The 17,720-nt window shown below is 38.0% G+C and overlaps 1 protein-coding gene across 1 annotated transcript in view; it reads right to left on the reverse strand.

Moving 5' to 3' along the window:
- LOC310925199 (neurobeachin-like) overlaps positions 1-17,720 on the reverse strand; it is a gene marked incomplete at both ends in the record, with an annotated part of 330,054 nt that overhangs the window by 163,496 nt on the left and 148,838 nt on the right. Inside the window, 4 exons of the mRNA XM_083887081.1 lie at positions 3,388-3,449; positions 12,628-12,755; positions 15,687-15,810; positions 17,360-17,529. Of these exons, the coding sequence (XP_083743207.1) occupies positions 3,388-3,449; positions 12,628-12,755; positions 15,687-15,810; positions 17,360-17,529 (484 nt within the window). The remainder of the gene's footprint in view (positions 1-3,387; positions 3,450-12,627; positions 12,756-15,686; positions 15,811-17,359; positions 17,530-17,720) is intronic.

A 17,720-nucleotide genomic window follows, 5' to 3' on the forward strand; every position in this document is an offset into this window, starting at 1 on the left:
GTAATACTGATCAAAGTAGCTGGAACGGATATTGGAGTAAATATGGTGATAAAAATGAGTCATGTTGGGGGTTATTTCTTCTTTATGGGAGAATTTCTGTTGCACCAATGGATTATTATGACTTTGAAATAGCTTGAAATGGCTAGAAAAAGTGTAAAATTAGTATATCTGATAATGGTCGTGTTTAAAGCCAGACGTATTCTTGTGTTGCATAAAACACTGTAAATATGTAAATATCTGGGAATGGGATAAAATAGTCTATGAATTGAGTTGCGTGTAATATGAATAGGATGTAAATGCATGTGTTGTCATGGTAAATGTTGCACGTGTGTTTGAAATAAAAAACATTTCTTATTATCTATTTATATCAGTATTGGCAGCAAATCGAGGCTTGTGATACTGCTGTGATCGTTATCGGACACAAACGTGTGGTACTGCACCATCACGAGTCGTTTCCTGAGGAGTCTTCAACAGAATCAACATTAGATGTCACTCAATTTGACACACTGGAACTTTAAGACACTGCATTGAGTGGAATTAAACTCCCATGTAAGCAGTGAAGCACAGAAGAAACCACATACACCAAGCCCCGTAGAAATAAACGATGTAAGAGACACCGGTGATCGATTATCGCGTCATTAAAAGTATGTTGTTTTTTTTTTTATCGTATTAGGTGACAACATAACTGGATTCATTACTGGCGGCGCTGTGTTGGGCTACAAAGAAATGGCTCATGTGGATCTGAAAGGTTGCAGAAGGACACAGAAGCTCTACGGTCCAGTTTCGACCGTCTGATCGATATCTCAGCCTGGGTTTCATCCCTGGAGCCTCTAATGGCAGGAACCTCTGGAGCCGCAGTAATGCTATCTGTGTAAATGGTGTTGGTGGGAAGGTGGGAGAGTGTGTGTGTGTGTGTGTGTGTGTGGGGGGGGGGGGGGGGGGGCTGGGTTGGACTTCGGACCTTAACAGCTCTCATCTGCAATAATCCTCCACGTGGAAAAAGAAACAATACTCCACAGTAAAGAAAAGGAGCAAAAAAAAAAAAAACCTTCAAAAGCACAACAATAACTCAGCTCTGGACCAAGGAAAACCCCTGAATAATGGCCTCCATATAACAGAGGCTGCTCCCCGCTGAAGCTCACTCCTTCAGACGGCGGGATACTCGCGGAGCTAAATCCACCTCCTCAAGGTTCTCGGGCCTGAAGTCCTGGATCCACAGAGAGGCACCGAGTAATGGCTTCCTTATGGGCTCCCAGTGCAAGACTGATGGGCTGACAGAAGGTATGTTAAATATCTTCTCCTCTAACTGCTACATTGGGGCTTTGACCTCTCCTAAAACAAGGGTTTAACAAGAGATTCCGAGGGTCAGCTCAGAGGTGATCAGTCAGCGGGAGCAGTGCAGGAGGGCAGGGGCTCGCTCTCGGATCAGAGCCGGGAGTTAAAGCTCAGGGCCAAGCGAGAAAGTCGTCGGATCGAAGAGGCGCGGCCGCGTTTGTTTAATAATCTCTGTAACGAGAGTACAGAGATATTATGGTCATGACGTGACATTATAGTAATAACACCTTATTTTCATAGGAATCACCAAGCAATCATTTGGTAATAACAAAATAAAAACAAAGCATGAATTAATGGTAATTGTCAGTTTTTGCACAAATATTTTCAAATAACGGTATTAAACTGTGCCTGCTGAGTTTAAAATAGCAGATATCTCCCTTATAAAATCCCTCGTACAAGAGAAACACTGACCAAAAAATTTACCTAAAATGACAAATATCCACTACCACGTGCCCTAAAAGAAATAAAACACAATAATAGTCAATATTTATTATTAAAAGAAAGGAATAAATGAATAATGAAGAAATAAATAAAGACGAGATAAAGGAAATTAGCTTAAATCTTTTAAGGATCTTAAAAGATTATTTACATTGATATGAATTCACCCCCAAAGTGATTCATTGTGAGACTTGACACAGACCTGGACTCTTCTGCTGGATTATTTCCACACGTGAGAATCAAGCAGACTATGATTTGTGGACAGGATTCGTCCAGCGAGTAAATCTACGAGCACACGCGCTAATAAAAAGGTAGCACGTGTAGCGGAGCACGCGATCCACCCTCTTTAATGTGTCTGTTGGGTGCGTTTAAGAAAAAGCAGGTCGTGTAACGGACACAAAAAGCTCTGATCCTCTGAAGACGCTGCGTCGATGTAATACCAAGAGAATATTAGACGTCCAAATGTGACAGTTGATGTCGTTCTCGTTTCTTCTTCTTACACTTTCGTCGAAACTTTGACGCACAACTCACCCCTGCAGCTTTGAGAACCCCCCCCCCCCCCCCCAAATTACACATCTGTACATGTGGTTCAGTCCAGAATGGAACGCTGTGGCCTTTTTGGAGCATTTCATGAAACTGTGGTGACGAAAATCACAAAAAAAAACGTTCCCTTTTGGGAAAAGAACGGACAGCACAGATCAAGAAAGGCAGATTAAATTGATGTAAGGATTTGCAACTGGTAAAAATATACTAGATTACTAACTTTATTTTGTAAGATTAGACAAATATAAAATAAAGATGGATGGGATTATTTACTGTGTTGCAGCAGCAGAGACAGTCAAAGGAAACTATCAATAATCCCAAATTAATAAATAATACATTTTAAATATTAAAATTATTTTAGAAAATAGAAAAGTATAGCACAAACTTGACATTTACATATGTATATATGTACATATGTGTATATATATGTATATATACATATATACATACATACATACATATGTATACATAATATATATATACATACATATGTATACATATACTGTGTGTATATATGTATATACATTATATACACACACAGTTATATATATTGACATACTCTATATGTACTATAATATACTACTATAATAGTAGTATTTATTATATAAATTATAAGTATATTATATAAATTATAAGTATTTATTATATAAATTATTATAATACTATAATAAATGAGTTATGTGTGTGTGTTTGTGATTAAATGCATTTTTACACAGGATTTACATCACATAAAATATGTTATTACATTATATTATATTATATGAAATGTTATATTAAAATACAATGGTGTAAAAAAAAAAGGGAGAGCAAATTATTATTTAACTTATTAATCATTTTTTATGTGTGCGTGTCATTTTCTACACACTCCAGAACAAAAACATACAGAATAACAGTAAATTATACTTCTTCTTCTGATGATGATGATGATCATCAGGTTCCGCCAGAGGTAGCTCGTACCACAGTATGAGAACCGTGGTTCTAACCTAACATAATCTAGTATTGTCATGGCGTCATCACAGATTACAACAGGGTAAAAGAGGAGAAGACAGAACCTGGAGTGAGGAAACTCACCTGAGAGCAGAGCAGCATGACGAGCTCCACCACTGAGGTGCTGGACTTCATACACACAAGACCTGCAGATGAACACATGGACCATGAGCATCTGTGGCTATATCTGATATATATATATATATATATACATATAAAGTGAACCATAAAAGAACAGACTTTTTTTTTTAAAAGCACCTGGATAAAATTACCGCATATTGTATTTGGCATAAAATAGAAAAGAAAATCTCAAAGACGACGCAGATTATGCTCCCAATTTGCCTGTCAGAAAAGTGCATAAAAAGAAAAGTCATTTCCATCTGCGCAGAGTTGGTGTGTGCGGAACAGATGCACGTGTGAACACACACACACACACACACACACACAGGTTCACAGCTTCTCCCCTCGTCGCCTTTCTGCCGACGCCGAGCCACAGAAGCAGACATCGCTCTAATGAAACAAGGGCAGGTGTGAAAAAGTTCATTTGCAGAAACAACGCTCCACTACGGTACGAGCGCTCTCTCTTTCTCTCTTTCACTCTTATTCCGCTACTTTCCACACCTCCTTTCTTTGGCTCCTTCTGTTGAACCATTAAGGTGCAAGTCAATGACTCCTGGACTCATTATGGGATGGAGAGGAGCAGAAAGTCTGAGCTGCGTCAGCTGCTGTTGTGACACGGCATCAATCAGGGGAGAGAAGGAAGTCTTTATCAGTCAGTGTTAGTGTAAAAAATGTAGGAAAAAAAGGAAATGAGTAACATTATAATAGGACTGGACGAAAAAATGGTGATTAAATATCGATACATGGCTTATACTGTTACAATCTGTATTACTGTAAATGATCTTAAAATACTAATACGTGCATGATTTCTTTTGCTTTTTAACGTTAAATGAAGGATATTTACGCGTGTGTTAGAAACACGGAGATTGCCTGAATAATTAGGCTTATTACATATAATATAATTTGTATATAATTTTATTGATTCTATGTATTTTTTTAAATCAATAAATATCATCTTGATAAATATATAATATCTCAAATGTAGCGTATTATTAGTGTAACACTGTATCACGATATCCAAAATCCAAGACCATATTTCACATGTCACGAAATATATGTAGATATAATATCAATAAATTACACAGCCTAACGTTATCAAATATCACTTTTTCTTTGCACGGGCCCTAATTACGAGGGACTGAAACTATTATTATGCTTCAGATTATTATTATATCAGTGGATTAGCGGTCGTTTTTGAGGGGGTTATTTTCAGGTCTGGCAGAAATACGACATTGGCATAGTTCCCCGAGGCAAAATTGAGTTCCGCAGAATTTCCCGAAGCTTTATGGGAGGATGTTATAGACCAAGATGGACAAAAAAGTCGACCGTAACCATGGCCTCAACGCTACAGGAAGTCAGCCATTTTGAATTTTGGACGGCCATTTTGGCAATTTGCTCCCTACGTAAATGAGCGAACTATTCAGAGTGTGTTTGTCGTACCGCGATAAATAAAAAAAAAAGCACTAGACACATCAAAGGTGAAAAGTTATCAAAAGGTTTTGCGGATTCAAAATGGCGTGGTCACTACAACCCCCTGCGTTTTAGCGAATTTGACATTTTGGCGATTTGCACCCTACGTAAATGAGCGAGACACAACAAAGATGAAAAGGTGTTGAGTGGTTTCTCGGATTTAAAAGTGAGGTCAGGGAACTGCTGCACTCCCTGAATTATGTGGGGGACGAGAGGGCCGTATCGTGACTGCGTGCAGTCCTAGTCACTTTTAATTGTCTCATTGAATTGTGCCAAAGTCCACTTTATCGTCCATTCAGACACAAAGAGGAATTTCAAAAACTTTTCCCCTACAGTGTAGTCTGGTAAAATAATAATACAATAAAAAGGTACAAGAATAACATTTAACTATAAAAAATATTGACATATTTATTAATGTGACGACTGTAGAACCTTTTTGAATAGATCATCAGTAAAAGATACCAATGAATGACTCAATATTTTATTACTCGCAAAACCAGCGGTTGTAGAGAAACAAGACCATAAAATCATCATCCTCATCGTTTTTATACTTCTGTTCATTCATCATTTCGATGAATGTACCTCAGACGACACTGCAGTCGGGCTTTATTATTACTGATAAAGAGGTCGTCAGATATTAGTACGATGAAATATGTAATATTTACGTTTTATGAAAGTTATGAAGTCGGTCAGATTTGTCTTTCTATCTCGGATTTTGCAATTTTAAGAAGAAAAAAAACCTCCGAGTCAGAGTAAAAAACATTAGAATTATGAGGGGAAAAATACTAAAAATGTTTAGATTTAACTCTGAATTCTGAGGAAAAACCTCAGAATTGTATTTACACGTAGAGCCTTTTGTCTTTTTCTGAGAATCAAATCTCTCGTAGAGAATATTCCCTTGAAAAGAAACAGTAGAATTGGAGCCTATTTCGTGATACGTAAAACTCTCACTCACTCACCTATCGCAGTGGTACAGTCCACTAACCCCTTTTAATAAACAAGAGGTTTAGGCAAAAATAACGACTTGGTTCGACGTGAGAAAACACCGCTGTTGTACGTTGTTTCACGACGGCCGCGCAGAAAGAGATTCTGCCTCAAAGTCGTGATAAAAGCCATAAAAAGCAGCTCATATCACAAACCGGTGAAGTCTTCACTACTTTAGATTAATTTTTTTCTGCCATTTCAGCTCGACGGGCAGATGTGACATGAATTTCCCTGAAGCGTTAAACGGAATTATTCAAAATAAAAACCAAGACGGCCTGAAGTCCAGAAAGTCTTCAAACGTCTGCACATGGAGCAAAAGCAACATCATGAGCGACTTTGTTCACTATCGCTAAATCTTTTTTTAAACAACACAAGGAATTTGGTGCACATGTAAGAGCGAAACAAAAGAATATTAGAGGAATATAAATAGAAGTTTCAAAAAAAATTCTTCCAACGTAAGGCGGACAAGCAGCACCTTGTTTTGTTTTTATGGCACGAGCCGCCGGTGCAGGGACCGTCTGCAAATGGCAAACACTGAAAAAGCAAATGTTTGATTTTTCATCATAATAGTCTCTTTTATACTTTTTCATTACCAATGTTTTTTTTCCAAATACACGTTAAGTATGAGCTAATACACACAATTTATACACATTTTTATCTTTATTTTATGTATTTATATATAAAATAAAGACAAAATAAGCCTTGTAAAGCCAAATGCAGTGGCTACATCACTATCACATCACTATACACAGTGTACGATATGAAGTGTGTGCGAGCTATTATTTCACAATGGCTTTATTAATACGGTAAACATTAAAGTCAAAGTGTTTTGTATTTAGCGTGACCGACCCTTACATTTGAACAATAACACGACCCTTTGTGTTCTCTTAAAAACTGGAGCGAAAACATTATGAATGTGTTTTATTTCAGACATGCGTGAGCTTCACGTTCACGTGTTGCATGAATTTGATCTCGAATTTAACTTCCAGTGATCAAGGAGAGCAATAAAAGGAGCGAAAAGATGGAGATGTTTCGTTTTTTATCGGACAAAAACACGGCAGAGTTTCGCGCCACAAAGCGAAAGTGCTGAGCCACCATTTATTTTTGGACATTTCTTGGTCACTTTTGGACTTTTTATCTATAACCGTCTAATTTTCATAGACAGAAGAGAACGCGAGAACGCGACATTTTGAGGAGTTCTCGTTCCCGATTGGATCCATTTTTTTCCGGGCTGTCAGAGCCGTGAGGCTGAGAGACACGTGTCATTGAGCGAACATGTGAGCTCACATGTCGGAATATAGAGCTGTTAAATACGTTTCAAGATGGTGATAAGTTAAAAAGCCTCAAATACTTTATAGCTATTGAATCGCATCGACTGTGAGAACATGGTAATGTGTTTCAGATGTGAAAGTCTTCATCACGGCAAACGCAAAAACAGCCGTCTTCACGCAGTTTTTACGGTCGTGTGATAAGAGAAGACGTTTATTGTGGTTTTTAATACGTATTTTAACAAACTGAAGTTCTTACCTTTCTTATGGAGTTTGGTTTAATCTGTACGGAAGAGGCTTAGGGACACTTTTGAAGATATTTTTGAAAAAAACATAAACAAAATGTTTAAAAAAATGTTTTCTGTCCAAAATTCTGAATTTAAATTTAACAGAAATTCTGTTTTTTTTTCCTCAGAATTCTGATATTTAAGTCAGAATTCAGATTCTTTTTCTCTTAGAATTCTGAATTGATGTTTTATGGTTGGCAAAAATTGAGACTTAAGTGAGAACGAAAGTCAAATCTGAGCCATTCTAAAGCATAAATATATAAATATAACATCTGACGACCTCTTGACACCTATATCAGGACTAATGAAATGTCTGATTTGGGTGGTTCACTCAACTTGGTCACACAGATGGTGTTCCCGGTCAGAAGTGACTGCCATAGGAAATGAATGTGTACGCCTACATTATGTCCATCAAACACATGGCTAACATTCCCTCTCACTAATACACTCGCCCCCCCCACACATCCTCGGCCACATGTTCTCAGACTGAACCACAGTGTTTCTGAGGCCCACTCTTTACAGATGACCCAATTTACAGTAGAAAATATCAATTGAGACGGATTTTACACCTGTATTACTTTGAATAGATAAAGCGTACTTGTATATATGCTATGGTTTTGGAGTCAAAATATTCAGTTCTACTAACTTTTTAACTTTTAATGTATCCCGACTACGCGAAGTGCAAACACAGAGGAGAAACCAAAACGAGCCAACAATCCCCATGATTCCACGCTGCCTCATGATGCCAAACTAGGTGTTTTGTTGTTGTTTTCATTGAGATTAAACGATACTTCCCATAAAAGGATTTGTATCAGTACCTCCAGATAAGACCCATAAGGAAAGAGAGCTGGTCAGCAAAAACCCAAATTAAATAGAAGAGTACTTTATTAGTGTTCTGGAGAGGCACTTCCCAACAAAAACAACATGTATCTAATATATTTATAAAAGGTTAATGGCTGGCGCTTCACAAAATACAGACTACATTAAGGAAAAATGGAAATTAGACCTGAATGTTATATTTGAAAATTCAGAATTAGTGTGGAAAGAATTTGACTGGAAGGTTACGGTCAGATTTTTTTATCATCTTTTCATATGCAAAAAGCCCCAATGTGGCATTATGTTGGCGAAAATGTGAAAATATGTTTTGGGATTGTCCGTTAAAGGTGCACTATGTAATAAATCTAAAGCAACTGGCCATAAAATCCTCCGAATATGTCACAGAGACTCAGGAATAATGTTCATATAACAAACTGAACTCACCAACAACAACAGTACAGACAAAATATTTGCGTTTAAAAAAAATATTTTGCAGACTGCAAATCATGTAGAGTAGAGTCTCAGCTGCCGAGCAACCACGGGTTGCCAGTTAAGTCAGAAAACAAAACCTAAAAGACCTCGGTATTTTTGAATTTGAATGTAGTAACTGTTTTTGGCCACATTCTTACATATGGCACCTTTAATACAAGGATTTTGGGGATAATGTTAAAAAGGAAATTGATATTATTGTGGAGGTAGATCAGATCAGAGATATATACTGCGGATTCTTTTATTAGTAGGAAAGAGATTAAAGGTTAAATGTGTCTTTTATAGCACTGACCAACACTAGAAAACAACCGAAAAAAAACGTCCGAATGTGATTTATTGGTCAGAACAAAAACAGCTGTGTCCTTAAAAGCGAGCCATTTAATGGACTTGTGTGAAAAGCTGCAGCTCAGATCATTAACAGCGGAGGACGATTGGATCTTGCGGTCACTCTTTCTCCATCCATCTTCATGAGCGCAGACTGTCCGTGTTGTAAATACTGCGAGTGGATGTGGTCGCGCTCTTGTACACAAAGTGCCAGCGCTGACCTCTTGTTATCGCAGTGACACACCGAGCCGTAAGTCAGCCCAAGAGTGACACGGTGAGTCAGGTGACCAGGCTGACCCTGGCCTGGTGCTGGTACACAAACTAAAATGCATTCTATTGAAACACGGCCTGCGCAGTTCCCCTTCCTGTAAACAGGGCCAGGGCCAAGGCGCAGAGGGGTGAATGTGGCATTGTGGAGGCGACGTGTCGGCACGGCCCAGGCCCGGGCCACGCGGGGGACAGCGGGGAAGCAGGCGGCGGCCGTCACAACAGCGGCAGTGTTCACACACAAGCCTTACCCGGCGACTGCAAGTGTAAAAGCTCAGGGTGCAGTCAACATAATTGCTGCAGTGACCACATGTCTAAATGGGGAGGGTGGGGGGTGAAGGAATATGGTGAGGCAAAAGGGCACTCGGGGCACAGGAGGGCTTGACCCCGAGCAATCAACAGAGTGATGGATGGCTGGTAATTACGCCTAAATGGAGTGCCTTTGCTCTACAGCACAGTATTTCAACTGTGAGCCTGGAGAGGCAGGAAAAACACCAGAGCGGCTACGTTCAAATTAGCAGGCGGAAGTGACTCATATCGGGTGTTTTTTTGTTTTTTTTTTCGTCCCACAGATGTGATCTGAGATCTTATTTACCACAGCTGTGTGGACACAGAAACACCATTTTCAATTACGATGCGCGTCACTTGTTCTAGATTACGTATTGCGTGGGGCCTGTGGTTATTGAATGATCAGAATCCGCAAGGCTTTTATTTTTGCTTTTGACGTAAGCAACGCGAGCTACGGAAAGGCAGCAAAATCGAACAACAAAGAAGAAGTTCGTCCTTCTTCTGTTTCTTCTACTAATTCTCGTCTCGCTGTTTACAGAGAGGTGGGAAAAAAAATTGCTTTCTCATCCCCTCAGACGTCTTCATGACAGTTTAAAGTTCCCCTTCCGTCTTATTCTCATTCCTTAATCCTACTTTTCTCATAATAATTTCCTAAATACTATAATAGTAATCAGGATTTATTTAAAAGGCTAAAACCATAAATGAGGGTTTTTTACAATTATACAACAGGCAGTATTTATGTATGGTGGAAATGGTGGAACAGCACGTTCAGTGCAATCTTAGCACAAAGGTAACTTATGTGATCGGTTATTAATCAGATATGAATCAGATTTGAATCAAAAACAGTAAAATGTAGGGGTGGGGGAAAAATCTGTTCACATCGGAAACGCAATTCTAATAATCCACAATTCTGGATCGATTCATAAACTTCAAAAATCGATTTAAAAAAAAAAACATATATATATATATATATATATATATAATTTTTTTTTAAGTTTCTATTTTGAAAAACCACAAAACACCAGTTTGTGTTATTTGTGCACAGTTTATTTTTGTAACTTCAGGGAGAAAAAGGCAGCTAGTCTAATCTTTAATTTATGCAAGTTATTATTTTGTACAGTAAGTAAGTTTTTATTTGTTTTGAATGAATAAATGTTAACTTTTGTCTTAAGTTTACCTTTGTGTGATCACATTATCACATTATCTTATATAAACTGTGTTGTTTAGATTCCATAATCTGACTTAACACACTATGTATTCTATCAATTTTTGAAATCGAGAATCGATTTTGAATCGAATCGTGGCCCTAAGAATCGGAATCGAATCGTGAGCAACCCAAAGATTCACATCTGGTTCATTGCCAAGTAGCATACATAAAATAATGTGTTAATCAATAAATAACTTGGCAATATTCAGTTTTTAAAAAAAGAGAGAGAATTTAAGGGGGAGTTCAGTTTAAAACCAAAAACCAAACCAAGAAAAAAATTATTTCTGTATATGGAGTGAAACTGTGGATCAGATTGTGTATAAATACTATATAATACATATAAAGATATAAAGAAATCATGATCTGGTTCAAAGAGATACAAATCTATGCTTTTCACCAGGTACAAAGAGGAAAAAGGGCTTTAATGAGACGTTTTACTTGTTTATTTACATTATTTTAATTCTTCAGTGTTGTTGTATTTTAAATAAGTATGTCTTTTTTTGGCATGTGGATATAGAGACGATTATTATTGAAGAGGAAAATGTTGTGTTTTTATTCTTTTCTATTGTAAGCCTTCATTCATTCATTCATTCATTCATTCAGTCAATGGGACGCTGACCTGACCGCAGCCAAAGAGAGAGAGAATCAGTTGAACGATTGGGACAAGTGTAAAAGCTAAAGGTTAAATAAAAAGTGTGCGTCCGTTTCCTTTGATAAATCTGCTCTGATCCACATGAGGGTTGAGTTTTCACACATCAGGACAGGGTTAAACATGTCTGCTGCAGAGCGCTGAGGCCTGATCTGTCCATCTGACACTCTTGTTTGTGAGCTTACACTCTGTGCGCTCAGCTCTGGTTTGTCAGCTTAGTCAAGTCTGCTGACAGACTTTGACTGAAAGGGCAACAGACATATTCACACTTGTCACGACGACGTTACCTGATTTCTTTTTCTCTTTCCTCCACATTCCGTTTCCACAGAGTTTGTATAAAACACATCGGTCACACGTGGCCCAATATAACCACGTCTTTGTACAAATGTAAACATACGTGATGTATGTTTGTATGTAGAGGGTAAAACAGTTAGCATGACTGGAATAGGATTAAAAACTAACATTTGACAGGACTGTAACCCTAACCCTTATGACACTGACTCCTTCTAAAGATTACATTAAAATACCGGTAATAAATGATAAAGATGGTCAGATTTCGCATGATTTAGCTTACTAGCTAGATAGCAGAATAGCTATTCAGCTAATTTCCTAGCTAGCAGGCTAGCCAAATAGCAAATTGGCTATTTTTGTCATCTAATTAGCGGGCTACACAGCTAGCTAACTAGCTTTGTATTACAGCAGCACCATATCAGGTACTTACACCATACAAAATACAAACTAGATCAATAAAATATAATTTAAATATAAGAAACATATAGCTATGAAAAGAATACAACAGATAAGGAGGATAATATTTGAAAAATTATTAATTGAGACTGGTTTAAAGAAAGTGAAAATTAAAATGTTACAACCTTTTAATGTCAAATAAAGATCTGGAGCGAGACTATTACAGTACACACATTGATCCTGTGTTCATTTGTGAATGAAGTCAAACATTTATGATTCCAGGTTTTACTAATTGTTTCTTTGAGAATTGATAATTGACTTTAATTTCCATAAAGTAGATTTGAACTGTAGTTTAAGTCGCAAATTGCTCTTTAAATATAACTAGAGCTTATTTTTTGGGGGGTTTCAGTTCAACACGGTAATCACACAGACAATATAGACTATAATACATGATATATATATAAATACCTTCGATGACCAGCTCCTGACCGTGGCTCCCCAGCAGCGTTCGTGACAGAAAAGGTGCAAAGTCCACAAAGATCTCTCTGAGCAGCGGCGCCACCTTCTCCAAGGCTCGCTCCAGCTTAGTCGTAATGCTGTCAAGAGAATATATGGATAGAGAAATGTAAAGAGAGAGGTAATGCAATCTTCCATCAAGGGTAAGGCACAAAAAAACAGCAGTGGGATTCTCCCATTTAAGTGTACACCGCACAGTACACTGCTAATAGTAGTTAAAGGGATGATATCTCAAGTATATGTTTCTCCTGCACCAACGTTCATTGAGAAAATGGCAGGCGTTACCGATTCACTGAAGCCTCATTCAGTACATTCAAATGTGTTATTTTGTGACTTCAGTGTTTAAAATCCTTTGTTTGGTTTCACTGCAGTGACACAATCTTACCAAATGAGGCAGCAGTGGACCAGCAGCTGCTGAGTCTCTACAAGATAAAAAAACCTGATTTTCTCTATGGAGTTTGGTGTGGGAGAGTGACATATTCTGTTTGTGACATTATTTTTAAGATATTGCAGACTTAAAGGTGCCATATGTAAGAATGTACCAAGGTCTTTAAGGTTTCCTTTTCTGACGTAACTGGCAACCTGTGGTTGCACGGCAACTGAGACTCTACTGACTGCAATGATTGGTAGACGGCGGTAGGTGGCGCCACATGACGCCAAAACATGATTTAAAAATATAAACATAAACATGATTTGCAGTCTGCAAAATATTTTGTCTGTACTGTTGTTGTTGGTGAGTTCAGTTTGTTATATGAACATTATTCCTGAGTCTCTGTGACATATTAGGAGGATTTTATGATTTATTACATAATGCACCTTTAAGAAGGTATAGGGAAGTATTAAATTAAGTGTATTAAGTCTGTTTTTCCTTCTGTTCCTACGCGCAGCCACGTTTTCACTAAGGATGAGCATCCATCTCGGAGCTGAGTTAGCGGAAACTTGCTCTACGACGTCGTGGTTGACAACACCTAAGAAAGTATTATTTGCTATGACTTGAAAAGCCATTAAGAGATTACTTTATTTTGTTAAAAACAACATGTTTTTAATTCAAAGAGGATTTCTCTGCTGTTAGCCGTTAGCTGTTAGCATCTTTCAGATAACGCACAGGTTTCCAGTTGTGTATCTGAGCAGAGGGAAGTTTCTTATCATCTACACTCTCAGAACACGCCATTATCTGGTGAGCACGAGACGTGCAGCCGAACAAATCAGACCGTATAGAGACGGAGATGCTGTATTTATCGCCGCTGCTTTTCTTTGTTCACACACAGACAACATGAGGGTCGAGTTCTCTTCAGCTACAATGAACACAACGCAGCAGAGAAATAACAGAGACAGAGTGTGTCGGAAATCTGTGTTTTAGCGTTTTGTATTAGTGTGTATGTGTAATCTTGCCTTCCATTAACACAGTAAATAAACCCAGGTAAAAACAAGTGTATATTTGTATTGTTCTTTGTCCATCCAGGTGCAAATGTTCTCAGTTTAATTGTTAATTGTGATAGAATTCAGTGAAACGACCGTCTTGCTTAGATAAGATTTGTTTTTCAACTCAAAACAGTATCAGATGTTACAGATATGTCTGTAAATAGTCACGGCATTATTTAAAAATGTCTCTAGTCACAACCGATTGTAATTGTGATTTGGGCCATTGTTGTGATAATTAACATACTTTAAGCTAATATTTGGTGAATACTATAAACAATTAGTAGGATATTACCTCCCTATAAGAAAATTGTCTGTAATCTATTCCAATTGTGTTATTGTTCTGTAAACAATTGCTTTAATTTCACCTTCTTTAATATGAATTTGTTCCCGTTTCCTCTACGGCAATAAACTGAGTATCTTCAGGGGTTTTTTTGGACAAAAATATATAAAATTGAGTATGTTTTGAGGTTTCGGGAAACACATTTACTTGCATTTTATGAACCATATGATTAAAAGATGTACGGAATTAAATGAATAAAAACACTACAGTGACTTTTTGACCGTGAAAAGAGAGAAAACAAACAAACTTGACGTAAAATGAAAACGACGAGGCGATGACGTCTTTGTTCAGCCGCCTGCGTTATTGCCTCATGTTCATCTGAAATGTAAGTCAGACGCGAGCGAGGAGGGTCTGCGGCGAGATACCGCTATCATTGACTTCACAGTTAACGCTAAGTGATGTCGGCGACTGCTGCCATGGCAACAGAATCTCTGTAACTCTGACAGAACGTGCTGAGGCAAAGAGGAAGAGGAGGATTTCAACAGCCGAAGAGAAAGGGTCATCTGTCACAGACTATTAGGGTCAACTTTAGAGCAAAGGGTCAAGGTCACAAAGAACAATAGGCAACTTTTCAGCAGGAATTAGTCCAAAAAAAAAATTACATTGTGTTAAAATATGACATTTAATGTGTTTCTTTGTCTGTTTTTGAGCAGAATAACTCAAAAAATGACGCACGGATTTGGGTATAACGTTCAGGGCATAGAATTTATGACTTAAAGAACAAATTCTAAACAATATAATAGTGTCACAGATTTACATCAAAATCAAAACTATGAAAGCATAAAAAGAGAAGAATAGGAATGATATAAAATAGAAATATTTACACCTGTGTCAGATTATGTTCAGAAACTATAGAGTATATGAAGAAAAACGTGAATTAAAATAAGCTACGATATACAAGAGTGAGTGAGTGAGTGTGCACAAGAGAGTTCACATTGTGTTTTAATTCCAAGACTCTATCGCACTGTGGGAATTAATGCAGAATAAATGAATGAATTAACTACAGAATACTGGATTATTTGGGAAAACCGTATGAAGAAAACGGCCTCACTGCAACGTGGTGTGTGCATGTGAGTGGGTAGACTGAATTTGGACACTGTGCAATAATAATAATAATAATAATGTTGTCTGAACTCACTTATTGACGGATTAAAGATGTTTAAGGAAGAAAATGTGTTTGGAAGACAAAGCTTTGCAAAAACAACGCTGTTGTGCGAATAACTACGCACGGGCGAGTGTAAAATAGTACCTCATGTTTTCTACGGTGTCCTCAGGCATGGGGGCCACTGTCTGCACGGCGGGGAGGTTTTTACTCGTGGCTCCGTTTACAAGACTGGACGACGAGGAGTTTGACGGCGCTGCATCAGCGGGTCCTGCAGAACACAACAGAACAGAAGAGGCACGTGAATAACAACTATATTTACACCAAAATGCCAAGGATTATTTTTGTAACACGTGTTCACATCACAGATACGTGGAACCTTTGAGTTTAGTTTCACATTTGTGTTACGCGACTTGTGTTTTTTGTGCCGTAGCTTCCTTACTGATGTGTTTTCATGTCATATTTTAACTTAATTGTATTGGTTAGTTTGTGTAAATGCTCCACATGTGTCTGACTGCAGTGTTTTTATCCACTTTATGTCACAAATTAAACAGAGAATGCATCAAAATGAGTGTTTTTGCAACCAAAAATACCTGCAACATTGTCTTTCCCCCTACAACCTATTAGGATTTAGGAATATTTCAAAAAAATCAGTTTTAGTTTCACATCCAGCTGAAGAATTGACATAATGGCGCTCAGACTAAAATAACTGGAGAAGCGTGAGACCAAATTTGGACGCGATTAAAAAAAAAATGAAACCCAAGCAGAAAAACCAGACTTTGTCTCCCCACACTTTTCAGCACTCAGAGCTAAAGTCAAACTAAAGCAAACAAGGTGTCAAATCACGCACTTAATCGTTAAATTAATCCAAGAGCACTGCGCTGTGTGGGGAAATATTTTTGGGGTTTTTTAAGACTCGAAACTCTTAAACCAGAATTATGGTTTTTTACTCAAATATCATTCATTACATGTGTCTCTGTGAGAAGTTTGAAGCAGGAAATGTGAGCAGTTTAAGGTAAAAGTACAATTTTGACTTGGCTACGTCTCAGAGGCTCAGAGGGGATCTTTCTTTCTTTCTTTCTTTCATTAAAACAATAGTCCTGATGGTTCCTGGTGCTTCATGGGTTCTTTCAGGGCACCTGACCTGAGAGACCTGAGGTAAAACCACTTGCAGCGGGGGAAGGAACGTTCATACGGTACATGCATATTGTATTACACGGGAAAACAGACGCATTTTCATTCTTAATAATTCAAATTGAAGGAAAATATACAAATTGAGATTTTATCGCAGCTCTTTAGACATAATGAAATGTAACATGTTAGTATGACACTAGATTATACTGCATAATATTGGATTACGTGATATTATGTAAGATTATATTGTCCGATATAAGCTGATTTTACACAAATGACATGCATATATACAGTGTATACATAAATACTTGAACCCTACACTCTCTCTCTTCACTGGTCATTATTAACCCTGTTGTTTTCTTTAAGTTATTTGTTCTGTCGTCTGACGATGACTTTATTTTCGAGTCATCGTCTGTCGCCTGTTGTTCCGCAATCGATTAATTCCATCTGGTCGTATCAACAGGGATCCTGACAGCTGCTGCACACACACACACTGAGAGGAAGGACAACAGGGCCATCTAGTGGTTACACCTAGCCGTTGCACATGAACGTAGGATCACATGATGCAGCTGAGAGGAAAACTGCTTCATAATGTGAAGAATGTTGGTGTTCTGGTCTGGTCTGGTTTAAGAAGAAATAAAGAAGCAAACATCACACACGTGAGGACGTGAGTGTGCAGGACCTACCTGTGGTGTTGATCATGCTTTTAGGGGTCGCAGCGGCAGCAGCAAAGACGTTGGTGCTGCTGCTGCTGCTGTTGCTGCCCGGTGTCTGACCCGCAGATGTGCCACTGCTGCTTAAGGTGTTAACTGCTGAGCTGCCAGGTGAGGTTTTCTTCACAGGCACCATCACACTCCTACAACACATACACAGGTTACAGTGTAAGACCACACCGTTTACAGTATATATAGTCAATAAACACGTTCACTGGATCCAGAGGAACTTTCTGGATCTGTATAAAACGTCACCTGCTTATAGTTATCACCATTTCACATAAACGTGACAAATTCAATCCTGATCCGTGAAGGTGTCGCTGAGATACACACA

Source organism: Microchirus variegatus, assembly GCF_963457635.1.
Source record: "Microchirus variegatus genome assembly, chromosome: 3".
In the NCBI taxonomy this organism is placed as follows: Eukaryota; Metazoa; Chordata; class Actinopteri; order Pleuronectiformes; family Soleidae; genus Microchirus; species Microchirus variegatus.